Below are 13,659 nucleotides of genomic sequence, written 5' to 3' on the forward strand. Positions count from 1 at the left end.
ACTTGTATGTATGTATGTATGTCACATAATTTACATATTTTCTGGCTTAGTGTTGTGTATGCCACTGAAAATAAACAACTGCTTAGCACTTTATCATCAATAGAAGATAATAACACAGAAGTAGACTTTCTGCAAACTATTTGAGCTTCCCTCCTACGTTTTGCCAGCATGCTTTCCTGTATTTATTACTCCTGATGGAAGTATTGAAGATGTAATTTGAAGGTTAGCAGCAGCCAAAATTTCTGATATTTTATCTGGCCACTGAAAGTTTATAATCAATTTTTGAGAGAGAAACAAAACAGTGATAAGATTTTACTGTTTAATACAAATGCCCAGCAGGTATTGATAGGGACCAAGCAACAGGGTATTTCCCTAGGTAAAGGATTTTGCTCTGGAGTAAGTTTGAACGGGTAGAAAGCCCGAAGAAATATGGATTTTCCTTCCTAGAAATTGAATGGGGGAATTGAAGGTAATAGGTACTTGCTCCCTGCCAACTTTGTAATGAAATTACTGTTCAGCAGAAACTTCTGTTAGAGTTTTGTTTTGTTTTTCCCCTCCCAAAAGACTGAAGACACTTAATAAAAAAAGAGAAACACTCACTGGTTTGGAATATTGAATCTTAAAGGAACACGAAAAAAATCTGGACGGCAAAAATTTCCGTATATTTGTTTCCACATAATCTGAAGAAGAATGATGCTTCTAAATGATCAGCCTGCTAATTCCTTCTGACTTCACTACAAAATGGGAAGAAAGGGAATGGGTGGAGGAAACAGAGATGGGAAATTAAAGGAGATTTAAGTAAATTCAACTGGCAAATCAATAAGAGACCTGGATACTCAGCAGTACATACTAACTGCCCATCTAAAATGGTGATGTGATGCTTCCCTCACACAGCGGAACCCTGTGAATGCCTCTGCTGAAGACGTGAATATGTCAGTAACCAAAACATTTGTCCTCTGATCTGCCTTCTGCAAACAGATAACAAACCGGGTATTTCTAACCCTTTTGGTAATTGACTAAAATTTTCATTTTCACCCATGTTCAGGCCATTAGGTAGATCCAGCCTGAACCCTGTTCATCCCAAAGTGTTGGATAATCAAAACCTAGCTTGTTAACTCATTGCATTCAGTTTTTCAAAAAAGAAACTCATTGAATTGGCTGGCCTACCTCTGAGTTTTGGGCAGCAGATAGACAGTAACTTGGTAACTGATTTTGCGCCAGCCTGGGTAAAGTCCTCTGGTGGTCTTGGTCTGCAATTTTTATGTTGAAATTCTATGAACAGTGTTCCAGCATGACATTTCGTGGTTCTGTGCATCTCCATCCTGGCCATTCACCTGGCCAACCCTTGCTCTTCCTTCCTGCAGCAACCCAAACATCTTCCACTTTGTTTCTCTATTCCAGCCCTGCCTCTATAATAGATTGGCCACTCTATTCCTTACACTCTTCACCAATCTACTTAATACATATCTCTAAAATTACACTTAACTGTTGTTTATTGCAGAGATATTTTTGTATAATTTTCTTAGCACAGTTTTTGGCACAGGTCATGACATATAGTAGGTATTCAAATATGTCTATTGGATGGAGGGATGGATGAACTGATGGATGGATGGATGGATGATGGATGGATGGATGGATGGATGGATGGATGAACATGTTGTTGGATGGATGTACAGATGGATAGATGGATGGCACGTCTAGCAAGGGCCAAAATCCTCAACCACCAAACATGAACTCCACCCCTACAATGCAATAAGACTAAAAATAACCATAGAGAACAAAACCAAAAAGTCAACTTCAAAATCATACATAGCTTAATTTAGGCCCCAATTAATTACCTTGAATGCTGGTTGATTTTGAGAAATTTGACCCAAATTGAATCCTCCTCTAAACTCCAGTCCATGCAAATGTCTTCTCCATAGTCTTAATAAGGGAATGTTAAGTAGAGCCCTCATTAGATGTCCTTTCTGGACCATGTCCATTTAGCTCACCTAACACCAGCCAGGAAGCATCAAAGGAAAGAGGGAACAGAAAAAAAGCAAAACAAAACCATTCCAGTTGTTTAAATTATGAATGGTTTTAGCCATAAACGAAAATGTTGGAAGTTGTTCTACGGGCAGCAAATCCGAGTGCTCAAAACCTTACTTAAAACCTTTCATGGATCTCCGTGGCCTTGTCAACAACATAACAACCCTTTAGGGTGTCATTCAAAGACCCTTAGAATCTGGCTTCAGGGATTCTTTCTGGAAAATTCCACTGCCCCTCAGCCTTACTAAGCTATTTCCTTCTTCCTCCAGGGTGTTACTCCCCTTGCTGATTATTCTTTACTTAAGATGATGCCTCTTCTCAGAATTCTTTTGTCCCACATCTCTTCAAACCCTTCCCTCTCCCAAGATTCCCCAGGAAGCCCTCCCCAAATGCCTTAGGTTGAAGGAGGGGCCCTTCCTGGGCATTCTAACGACTGCTCACTCTCAGTGCTCTTCTGCACACCAGTGGCCTTCTCCGTGCTGTCATGTGAATGTGTATATGTTACCAGATTGTAAGAATGTAGGTCAGAGGACAGACAGGCACCATGTTCTCCATTTCTGCATCTACAGGACTCACCATAAGCCCTGACACATAATAGACAGTCAGTAAATAGTTGTTGAGTCAATCAGATCTCCTGCTAGGAAATGATCAGAAAGGCCTCAAACATGCCAAACAGTGAGTATGCTTTGCTTCGTCTACAATTGCAGTGTTTTATTTTTCTGTTTTTTAACAAATGGTATTTGCAGAAAACTTGGAAATGCCAAGTACACAAAAGAAAATAAAAAGTACTTGTAATCCTTCCATGCATAAACAAGCCATAGTTTTATCCTCTTTTCTGTGTGTTTTAGCATTAAATAGCATTTTCTCCTTGCCATTAACTTGTCTTCAAACACAGGATTTAAAAGAACCCAAATAGTCCATTGACTGGATCTACAGTACTTGTTCTTTGCCTTTTGCCTGTTTCTTCACCTTGTCCTGGAGGCCTGATTCTCCCTCTCCGTACAACGCGGGCAGATCACCTGCACTGTGGAGGCCCAGGGGTGGACATGTGACTATTTAGGCCAGTTTCCCTTTTTGGAATTTTTTTTGTAGTCTAGTCCTTTTCCTTAATATTTGGCTTCTTCAGCTGCTTGGAATATAAGAATATAAAGCAAGAATATAAAGATATATATATATATATATGAAGCAGGACGATTATATAAAGATATATATATAAAGCAAAAAAATATGCTGTAACTTCTGAGATGCTGTCTTTCTGGAGAAGTCTCTGACTGCTTCAACCTACCATACTATATTTATTGAGCATCTGCTAAGTGGTGTGTTTTCTTGGAAGTTTTAGCAACATCATATTTTTCTCAAACTGCAAGGTGGGGGCCTCTGGGGGATGCGTTCTACCTTGCTTCACCCTCTGAGTGCCATCTGACTACAAGGCAAGGTGGCTTTGAAAAGTGGTGGAGATAAGAATTTTATGAGGCAGACACATGTCACCAGTGAAGAACACACCTAGGCCAAAAGTTGACTGTGGTTATAGAAGGAGATACTGAGCAGTGGGCCTTGGTGCCTTTCTCCCGCCAACCCTCCCATCTGACCCATCACTGAAAACCTGCTCAATATTTCTCTACTTGGTCCTCTTTATTGCTGCTGCTGCTCCTCCTCCTCTTTTGGGGCCACAACAGGGCCACAGGCAATGTCATGTTTCCTGTAGCTAATAAAGAGTCCTGTAGCCAGCCCTCATACCCACTCTGACCTCCCTCCAGCCCATTCTCTATGCAGCCTTCAAGTCATATTATACAAAAAAAAGCCTGATTACATCCCCTCCTTGGTTAAAACTATCAGTGCCTTCCTATTGTTGTAAAACAAAGATGGAACTCTTTAACATGTCCTGAAAAGCTTGGCACTGTCTGCCCTGTTTTCCTTCTCAAGTCACACTACATCCCACATTGTCCTGTCTCTCTCTGCTTCTGCCTCACTGCTTTGCAGTCATTCCCTCATGTGTATTACCACAGGGCCTTTGCACCAGCTGTCCCCTTTGCCTGGAACATGCTATGGCTTTTCCTAACTAGTTAATGCTGATTCATCCTTTAAGTTAAGCCACATTTCCTTACAGAAGCCTTGCTTGACTGCTGTTTCACCTTCACATAATATACACACCTCTCTGTTGTAGCAGTTGTCATAGATCTGTGATTCATCCATTCATGCCCATCCTCTCCTTTAGACTGTAAGCTACAAGAGGAGAAGGATCATATTCATTTCCTTATTTATGCCCATCCAACCATCTGAGGCCTGGCATGTGGCAAATGTTTAATAAATGTTAGTTGAATGAATAGCGAATGGGTGAGATACCATTTACTTGAAGTTGGATACCATGTGGTTTATGAGCAAGCAGTTTCTGTTAGGGAAGGTTGCTAAAACATAACAGGCGTGCTTTAAGATCCTCCTGTGAGAAGATCATTCGACCAAAGGACTGTGGGGCTAGCAGGACAATTGGTTCCATCCCATGTGCTAATTACAGTCAATTACGCCTCTGCAGGACTGGGGATTCTGAGAGAGAGTGCGGATCCCAGATGCACCTGGTCATTAGTAGTGCCCGCGCGGGGTCTCACACTCCCACAGATAGAGTCCTCTTGTGACACCTGATGTGACAAGTTTACACTTTTTTGGTGTTAACTGATGGTGACATCCACTCATTTAGTTGAGACCTTTTTAATTATTCCCTAAAATCTGTCTTTCTCTCCTCCTCTCTATAGATTTATGGTCAATGTGACATGGGATGGCAAAGACTTGTCCTTCACCGAGGAAGGCTACCAGGTGCACCCCCGGCTGGTGGTGATCGTGCTCAACAAGGACCGAGAATGGGAGAAGGTGAGCATCCCTCTGCAAACTGAGTGCAGGGGAGGCAAGAAAGCCTGGGCGGCAAGCAGGCTTTTCCCATGAGCTGCTCCAGATCCCATCCCATGGCCAAGGGCAGACCTTTCTTGGAACAAGGCAGACCAAATCTTGTAAGGTGCAGTTGGAGCGCTCTGCCTGGGTGATTATGTGCTGTTCTCTATGTCAGGCTCTCAGATCTCAGGAGGAAGGGCCCTAAGGACTTAGGATCATTTAAAGACAGTGAAGCTTGGTACAACTGCAAGGCTGTGAACAGTGAAGCTTGGTTCACAGCCTTGCAGTAGCTAATGGTTACTCTAAGCAGTGATCACACCAGTTTGCCTAAACCTCATCACTGTGGACCAAGTGCACTGACATATTTTGCCACATGGATAAACCCCCTGTATTTTCATCTCCCTAGTCTTTTTACTTTAAATCACCTAATTCCCAAACTTAAGTCTCTAAATTGTATATTGGGGAGGGAGGGTTATTTTTCTTGTAAAGCATGCTTTCAGATACCTACATAATTAACTACTACAAAATATTTCTTAAAAATTTGTGCAGGAAAATATCATCTCATACCACACAGGCCATGTCCTGAGTCAGAGGGGAGACTTAGGGCATTTACAGATGATCCAGTGTGTACAAGGATGATATCTATCCCGTGATTCAATTCTTGAACTAGTCACACCAATAAATCAATAATAGAAAAACAGCACAATTATAAGTGGGAAGTTGACAGACACTTCGCAAAAGCTTATTATACTCAAATGGCCAATAAGTCCATGAAAACATGCTTAACATCATTTATCTCTGGAGACATGCAAATTAAAACTACAATAAGATATCACTTCACACCCCCTGAATGGCTAAAATGAAAAAGACAGTAATACCAAGTGTTAGTAAGGATATGGAACAACTGAATCTCATATATTTCCAGTGGGAATGTAAAATTACAACCACTGTGGAAAACTCTGGTAGTTTCTTCTGAAGTTAAACATGTACAAACTATACTATCCAGCAATTCCATGCCTAGGTTTTACTGCAAAGAAATGTAAACATATCCCCCCAAAGTAATTTTTATGTAAGACTGTTCATTGCAACTTTATTCATAATTTCAGAACAGTAGAACTCAAATGTCCATCAAGGAAATTAATAAATTATGATATATTCATAAACTACATGCTACTCATTAATAAGGAATGAGCTAGTAATACCCACAGTGATGTGGATGAATTGAAAAAACATTATGTTGAGCAAAAGAAGCCAGGCACAGAAGATTCTATCTATGTGAAGTTCAAGAAGAGGGCAAAGCGCATCTACAGGGTTAGGTATCAGAATAATGGTGCTCTTGTAGAGGAGGGCAATCAACAGGAAAGAGGCACAGGGAACTTTCTAGAATTTTGGCAGTGTTCCCTATCTTGAGTAGATGTCACAATGCATCCAACTATCACACAAGATCTGTTTATTTTATTGCATTGTTGTACCTTAATTTTAAAAAAATGTCTTGAAGCCTTTCACATTGAGATACCCAGCACAATTAACCACCAATATTAAATACGGAGTTTTCATATTTCACTCCCAGACACAAATACTAGTTATAACAACAATAGCATTGTTTATTGAACACTTGCTCTGTTTTCCTTTAGGTGGTAGACCCAAGCACTGAGGGACGACTTGGCTTATTCAGTCAATCGACAAATATTTATCAGTGCCTGCTATGCGCCCGGCACTCATCTTGATGCTTAGACTGTATCAAGAGAACAAGAGAGACAAAAAATTTCTGTAGTCATGGAACTCAGATTCTAGAGTGTTTGTAGAGGGGGATGGGGTGGGGTTCTGTGCATTTTTGTGATGCTTGAGAAAAGCATTGTATTCCAGGTAACTGTCCCCGGTTGTTACCTCCTCTCTCCTGCTGGAATTCCCTGTGAGCTGAGTTCCTTTATGCATCTGGGTCTTTGAACATACTTTTTTTTTTTGCTTGTCATGTTTTCATGTATCCTCACCCTCTTCAATCCATCCTTCAAGTTCTGGGTTTTCTTTCCTCTTACAAATGCCAAGTCAAAATGCAAGTATTTTTTTTCCTCATCCTTCATAGGAAGTAGAGAACTTGGGCCTTTCTGCTGTACATGATTGGGGTTATTTTTCAAGCTTTTCAAGTTATACAATCTGAGGATCACTTTTAGAGCTGTTACATCATTCTCTGCAGTTGGGTTTAACCAGTCCTGGCTCAGGCTTGCCTCACACCTGTCAGTTGCCCATGCTGCCTTTGAATCTGGCTCAGTTGCCAGGGAGCCTGTTTACAGGGAGATCACTGCAGGGCCATGGTGCAAGCACTGCATAAAAGAAAGCTGCCCTTGATATTCTCCATTTTCAGGTACAAAAAATGCTCTTTTAGTATTTTGTGTGTCCTTCAAATTCCCATTGAAATACAATAATTTCCCAAAAAGGCAGCTTGGGGAATTACTGCTGAGTGGAGCTTGGAATGTACAAATGCTTCCTGTAGTTGGTCTATTCTCTTGGCACTCAGGGGATCCAGCACTGTGGAAATAACCCCTTGTGCTTCTGTCTTGAAGAAAGAAGCAGCTAAATACCAGTCATGTAATCCCGAAAGCCGCCCCCCAGTAGCATACGCTGGTACCGCAGGTCAGCGGAGGGGAGACCCCCAGAAGGGAACTGTTATTCTGGGACGCCGAGGCCATTTCCTTTCTCCTCTGGGTCACCCATTGGTGTCGCTGGAAGCAGCGGCATGTAATGAGGGCCACTCAGAGAACATGACAAGCCCTGAAAGGGGCATTTGCTTTCTGCTGGGCCTTTGTGTGTGGCTGGCACGGATTACTCCAATGCAGTGCACAAGGTTGGCTTGTGTTCAACAGACAGAACTCAGCACTGAGCCGCTTTCTCTTGCAAATCGGGACTTCGGTGCCCTTTGCGTCTCCTTTTTTTCAATGGTTTTTCTCTGCCTTGGAGCTTGGCGGGTCTCAGGCTTCCCAGAGATGCTTGAAAACAATACCCTGGATGCAAGCCAATTGGCAGCCAGTGCAGCCAACTCCCCTGTGCACCAGTCATGTGGTGCACATCGCATCAGGCACCAGGGGTGATCCACGGATGAGCAGGAAATCATCCCTCTCCCCCAGTAGCTCATAATGGAGCATCTCTGGGCAGAGAGGGGTGGGCTTGACTTGGCCGATTAGAGAAATCTTCACAAGGATAGAGATGCTGGGAGCTGGGCCTGGAGTGATTGGATTTCTCCAAGTTGAATCACTTTCTTATTAACTACTTGAAAAAAATGCTTTTGGAATAATACTATTAACCATTTTAGGGTTATATGAGCTTTAAAATGAAAATATTTATGCACACATATATGTACACATTTCTAAAGACTAGCTTTAAGAGGCTCTGTATACTGAGAAGCAGATTTAAAGAAGATTTCTGGAGCTTTTGACTTCAAGCATAAATAGGACAAAACCCATAAATCTTAAAAGTACAACAGCCCTCTTTTTTGATGGGTGCAGTTATCACATAATGTGATGCTGTAACTCCTTCCTTTCTTCATCATTGTGTTTTTACTACCCCTCAGTCACCCACCACATTTAAGCTAGAATGGCCCAGTGAGTCTCAAAAACCTGTGAGCATGTGCAGAAGATTTCTAGTGCGTGTGTATGCTTGTGTGTGATCAATAATGTGCAAAAGAGCTCATCCTGCTAAGGGCTTTGAGTGTTTGTGCAAACGTTGTACTTGGCTTCTGCACATTCCAGCTAAAGGAACTCATGGAGGGAAGTTACCATTGAGGGGACACCAGCAAATAATGACTGATAGAGTAATTCTGTGGACTGCTAAAACTGAAGGGTGCTGTTGACACAGTTCCTGCTTAGCAAGAGTGCTGAAGAGAAATGGTTTAGGAGAAAAGGAAATGAGGACATTGGAGTCTTGTAGCATCTTGAGTTGTCTCTGATGGAGGAGATGGTAACAATGCCAGATAAGATATTGTTTATGGATATAGTTTAAGTCCTGTCACCTGGTCTGTCCTCAATAAATACTGAGTTACTTAAATGATTTTTTTTCCAGTTAAATCTGTCCCCCCATAAACAGAGATAGTTGAGTTCTGGGTATATAACCCTTATTTATTCAACATTTATTCTAGCTAACAAAATTTCATGAGTACCTACTATGTGCAAGTCATTGGTGAGCTAGCAACCAGACACAGACCAGCCTTTAGGATACGTAGTATCTAATAGAGCACTAGGAGATGCTCAGCTACCAGACAGCATGCAATGTTTTGATAGAATGTGGAGATGTTTTGATAGAACCCAGTGGTATTTAGAGAAGAGATGTGTTCTGTGTAGACAGAGGAGCCAAGGGTCTCAGAAGAGGACTCCTCATCTGACCAAGGTCTCAGAGAACAGCCCAGTCTGGACTTTGTAAATGTGTGGGGAGACCAGTCCCCCCACACATATGCACAAGGAACATAGAAAGCCAAAACCCGGGGGCAGGAGTGAGCCGGGCCCAGGTGAGAAGGAGTTTGATGTGTTTGGAACATAGTTTGTGTGGGAGGCAGAATTCTAAGAATGGCCCCCAGTGCCCCTCACCCTTGCCACCCCCTGTCCACTTGGAGGGTGAGCGGGACCTGGGAGTATGATGGGGTACCCTTCCAGGATTGTCACATTAGACAGCAAAAGGGGTTTTTAAGTTGAAGATTATCAAGGTGGGCCTAACCTAGTCACGTGAGCCTTTTCTAAGTTCAGTTTCCTGAGACTAACCGCAGAAGAGGACGTCAGAGGGAAGGATGGACCGACTGCCGGGTCTGAGGCTCGGGGACTGTGTGACTGGGTGTGCGGCGGCCCCCAGGCACTGAGCTTAGTCCCTGGCTGGCAGCCAGCGAGGAAACAAGGACATCAGTGCCACAGCCCCAGGGAAATGAACTTAGCCAACGACCTGAAGGAGTTTGGAGATGGGTTCTTCCCACATCCTCCAGCGATGACTCCAGCCTGGCTGCCACCTTGACCTTGGCCTGGTGAGGCTCTGAGTGAGAACTCAGCTGAGCTCTGCTGGAGTCCTGGCCTTCAGAGGTACCAGATCGCAGAGGGTTGTCTCACGGAGCCACATTTACAGTAAATTGTTACACAGCAATAGAAGAGAAGTAGATTGTTTGAGGGGAAATTATGGTAAGGAAGGGCCATGCCAGAATGTGAATTACAGACTGAAATACAGTTCAGTAATCTGTGGGGCACAGTTGAAGAGCTTGTGATGAACGAAGCACATAGAAATAATAATAATAATAATAATAATAATAATAATAAAGCTAACATTTGTTTAGTATTGATGATGATGCAGACTGCTAAACTCATCTGATTTGCTGTGAACACCGTAATATAGATGCAGTGGTTCTCCTCTTTAACAAATGTAGGGCAGGAGGCCCAGGGAATTTCAATAACTTGCTCAGGGTCACAGAGTTAGTAAGTTGCAAAGTCAGGATACAAACCCCATAGCCTATTCTCTTTGACATAAATTATATTGCTTCTTTAAAATAAAATGGCGACTGGCACGAATCGTTGGGGGAATTCTAAGGGGCTGTTTAAGTAGCTCAGGTTAAAGGGAATGTAGTTGTGAACAAGAACAGCGGCAGCGGGATCCGACAGAAATTTCAGGAGCAGAATCGAAAGGATTGGATGCTTTGCTGAGAGATACGTGACAGCGAGGAATCAGTAAGGTTTTTTTTTTTTTTTTAATTTTAGGCATGGCTCTGTGTTTCAGGCGTTTCTGGATTGAGTATTTCCAGAAGAAATTTGTCGTGCCTGTAGTGACATTGTTCATCTGTCTTCCCTCCCGCTCTCTCCCTTCCTGTCTCTTTCTTTGCTTTTTCTCCCAAATCCACATCTAAAGTCAAGTGCCCGTCGTCCAACGGGTTTGGTATTCTCACTACCTTAGCAGGGTCTGTGGGCGATTCAGTTCGTTTCCTTATAGGGATCATTTAAGTCTCTCAAGTGATGTGAGCCATTGAGAGGGAAAGTTAAGCCATTACAAAAGATTTCAAATGATCATCTGGCTTGCCTAGAGTCATGCATCGTGACTAGTTTAAATACCCACACAGTACAGTATGTTAGGTCACGGGGTGGGGAGCAGAATGTAGTAGGTCTCTAGCAAGTTAACATATCAAACAGAAAAAGGTGATGTCATCTCCTTGTGTGTGTGTGTGTGTGTGTGTCTTTCTGTTTTGCTGTTTGTGTTTTCTTTCTTGGAGTTGTCACATTAACTCAACTCCAGAAAGAACAGCAGTTGATCCGGTGCTCTTCTTCAAGGTAACATTGTGCTGAAAGTTTTCTAGAGTTTAGAAGTTTAAAAAAAAAAAAAGAGCTCACAGAAAAGATTATATCTGGGAACATGCATTGAGGGGAACGTTAATGATAAAGATGATTGATGGTGGTGGTGGTGGTGGTGGTGGTGATGTTGATCGATGCGAGAGCATCGTGATGGCAGAAGCTGCCGTTCTGAGCTGCTCATTTAAATACCACAATATCCTCTGTATTTTCTCATATCTAAAAGGGAGATAATATGACTACCTACCTCATAGGGTTTCTGGGAAAATTAAGCAAAATACTACATCAAGTGCTTTAGAACACTGATTGGCTCCTGCTAGGTGGTCAGTAAACACCAGCCCCACCTACAGCTGGAGCTTTGTGTACAGGGAGAGAACTTAGAAGTCATGCGAGAGAAATGACTTGCCCAAGGTGACAGTGGTGAGGCAGACAGACCCAGTTTGGAAAGGAAGCCCTCTGAGGGTGTTGCGGGCATGGTTAAGCTGACAGATGGCATAAATGTGGGACCAAATCTGCACCCGTGACAGTTTGCTATCGCCATCAATTATGAAAATGAGGGAATGGGCTGTTTAAATGATCTCAGATGAGTGAATTATTCAGAGAGCCTCTCAGTCAGAAGTATTTCTAGAAACTCCTGAACAGACAGATGAAAACCATTTTTATTTTCTGACAGGGTCATCAGCTCCTCTGTGTGTAGATGAATGCGAAGCCCTGAGCTCCTCTGTCAGAGGGCAGAGGAGAGGGAGGGAGGGAGAGAGAATGAGGACAGCAGGCTTTTGGCTTAACACAGCAGAACATAGAATGGGCTTCCCTGCACCATGTGGGAGCAAGTTTCTTCTAACTAAGTTCCCTGGGATGCTGAGTAGGTACGGATCAATGAGACAGGGTCCAGCTCTCACCAGAGATGGTCAAGCTTTATCTGACTGCTGTACTGGTGTTCCATGTGAGATTTCATTTGGGGAAAAGATAGAATATTTCTAAGATAAGTAGAATAAGGGGGTTGACTTTTTAGTGATCCTCTGCATATAATGCAAATAGATGGTAAGCATTTGTAGAGCACCTGTTACGTGCCAAACCTTACAATACTGGCTTTCATATTTGTTATTTCACTAGAGCTACATTTTATAACCCTGTAAAGTCGGTGCTATACTCTGGTTTTTGAGTAGGGAAAACTTGGAGATAGTCAGTGACATTTTTTTTAACCATAGCTGAGAAAAGATTCACATTGAGGCCTTGTGACTCTGCAAGTCTGGTGCTCATTACACCATTCTGCACCGTTTCTCGGATAAATGACAGTGGATAGTATCTGCCTTTGAAGTTGATTGGGGCAAGGAATGACCATACCTATGTGACTGAACTATTTGTCCATCCATTTACCCACCAAGCCACTCAGCCAGTTATCCAGTGATCAGTCATCTAATAACCCATCCATCCATCCATCCATCGACCCTGACCAAGCATCTCTCATCCGTCCATCTGGTCAACCACTCACGGACCCACTCACTTCCCTGCCACTCATCTGTTTGCCGAGTTCCCTACACTGTGCCTGGCCCGTGGTAGGTATGGGTGAAGCAGAGATGAATAATACAATGTCCCTGCCCTCTGAAGGCTTGCAGTCTAGTGAGAAAGATGAAGAAATGAACTTTCATTACAACATAGTAAGATGGGTGCTAACAGTAGAGGTAAAGCCTAGAGCGCTACAAGACACCCACCCAGCCCGGGTGTCAGGAAAGCAATGAGAAGAGGCTCCTGAAAGAGCAAACATAGGTCCTGAGTGCTAAAGAATGGAGAAGAGTTATCCAAAGGACAAGGGTCATCTGACCCATTTTATCAACCAAATCACAAATATTTTGAGGTGTCCCCCCAGCCCCACCATATTTTTCTTCATTTCACGATTCATCTGGTGAGCAGCAACTGGATCGCTTCCCACCCCAGCTACAACTGCCAGACCTCAGTGGTTTGTTGTCTGGACCTGCTCGCTATGCTTTTAGCGCTGTCTCTGTTAGTTTCTGTGATTTCCCCATTTGTATGCTGATGGTGCAGACAGCAATGACATTTGTCTGTAAGAAAAGAGAACAGTGACACGCTTACCCCAGCAATCTGCTGCTGATTACAAGTGGTTGTGTCAGACGGCCTTCTGTGATGGCAGTTTGGTTTTCTCATCTGAGCTACTGGCAGCAGAAACTGTGCTCCCCAACTACGCTGTTTTTCTTGGCATCGGAGCCGGGTTGGCCAGAGGGAAAGGTGGAGAGAGGGAGGGCTTGAATATTCCCAGGGTCCATCTCTAAACTGTGGAAGACTTGCTCTGAAGACAGAAATTGGCTATCTGATACCCTGAGATCGTTCCCCACATTTTAAAAAATAATGAATGATAAAAAAATAATAATGTGTCCTGGGCTTCATACTTATCATTTCGATCCCTTTTTAAACAGACATTCAACACCAGTGC

General features: G+C 42.9%; 1 protein-coding gene across 1 annotated transcript in view; it reads left to right on the forward strand.

Annotated features, from left to right (window-relative positions):
* The window catches only part of GRIN2A (glutamate ionotropic receptor NMDA type subunit 2A), a 356,641-nt gene that overhangs the window by 237,308 nt on the left and 105,674 nt on the right, over window positions 1–13,659 (forward strand). The window contains exon 5 of the mRNA XM_036931766.2: window positions 4,776–4,890. Within this exon, the coding sequence (XP_036787661.2) occupies window positions 4,776–4,890 (115 nt within the window). The remainder of the gene's footprint in view (window positions 1–4,775; window positions 4,891–13,659) is intronic.

The sequence above is a fragment of the Manis pentadactyla genome, chromosome 10 (assembly GCF_030020395.1).
Source record: "Manis pentadactyla isolate mManPen7 chromosome 10, mManPen7.hap1, whole genome shotgun sequence".
Lineage (NCBI taxonomy): Eukaryota > Metazoa > Chordata > Mammalia > Pholidota > Manidae > Manis > Manis pentadactyla.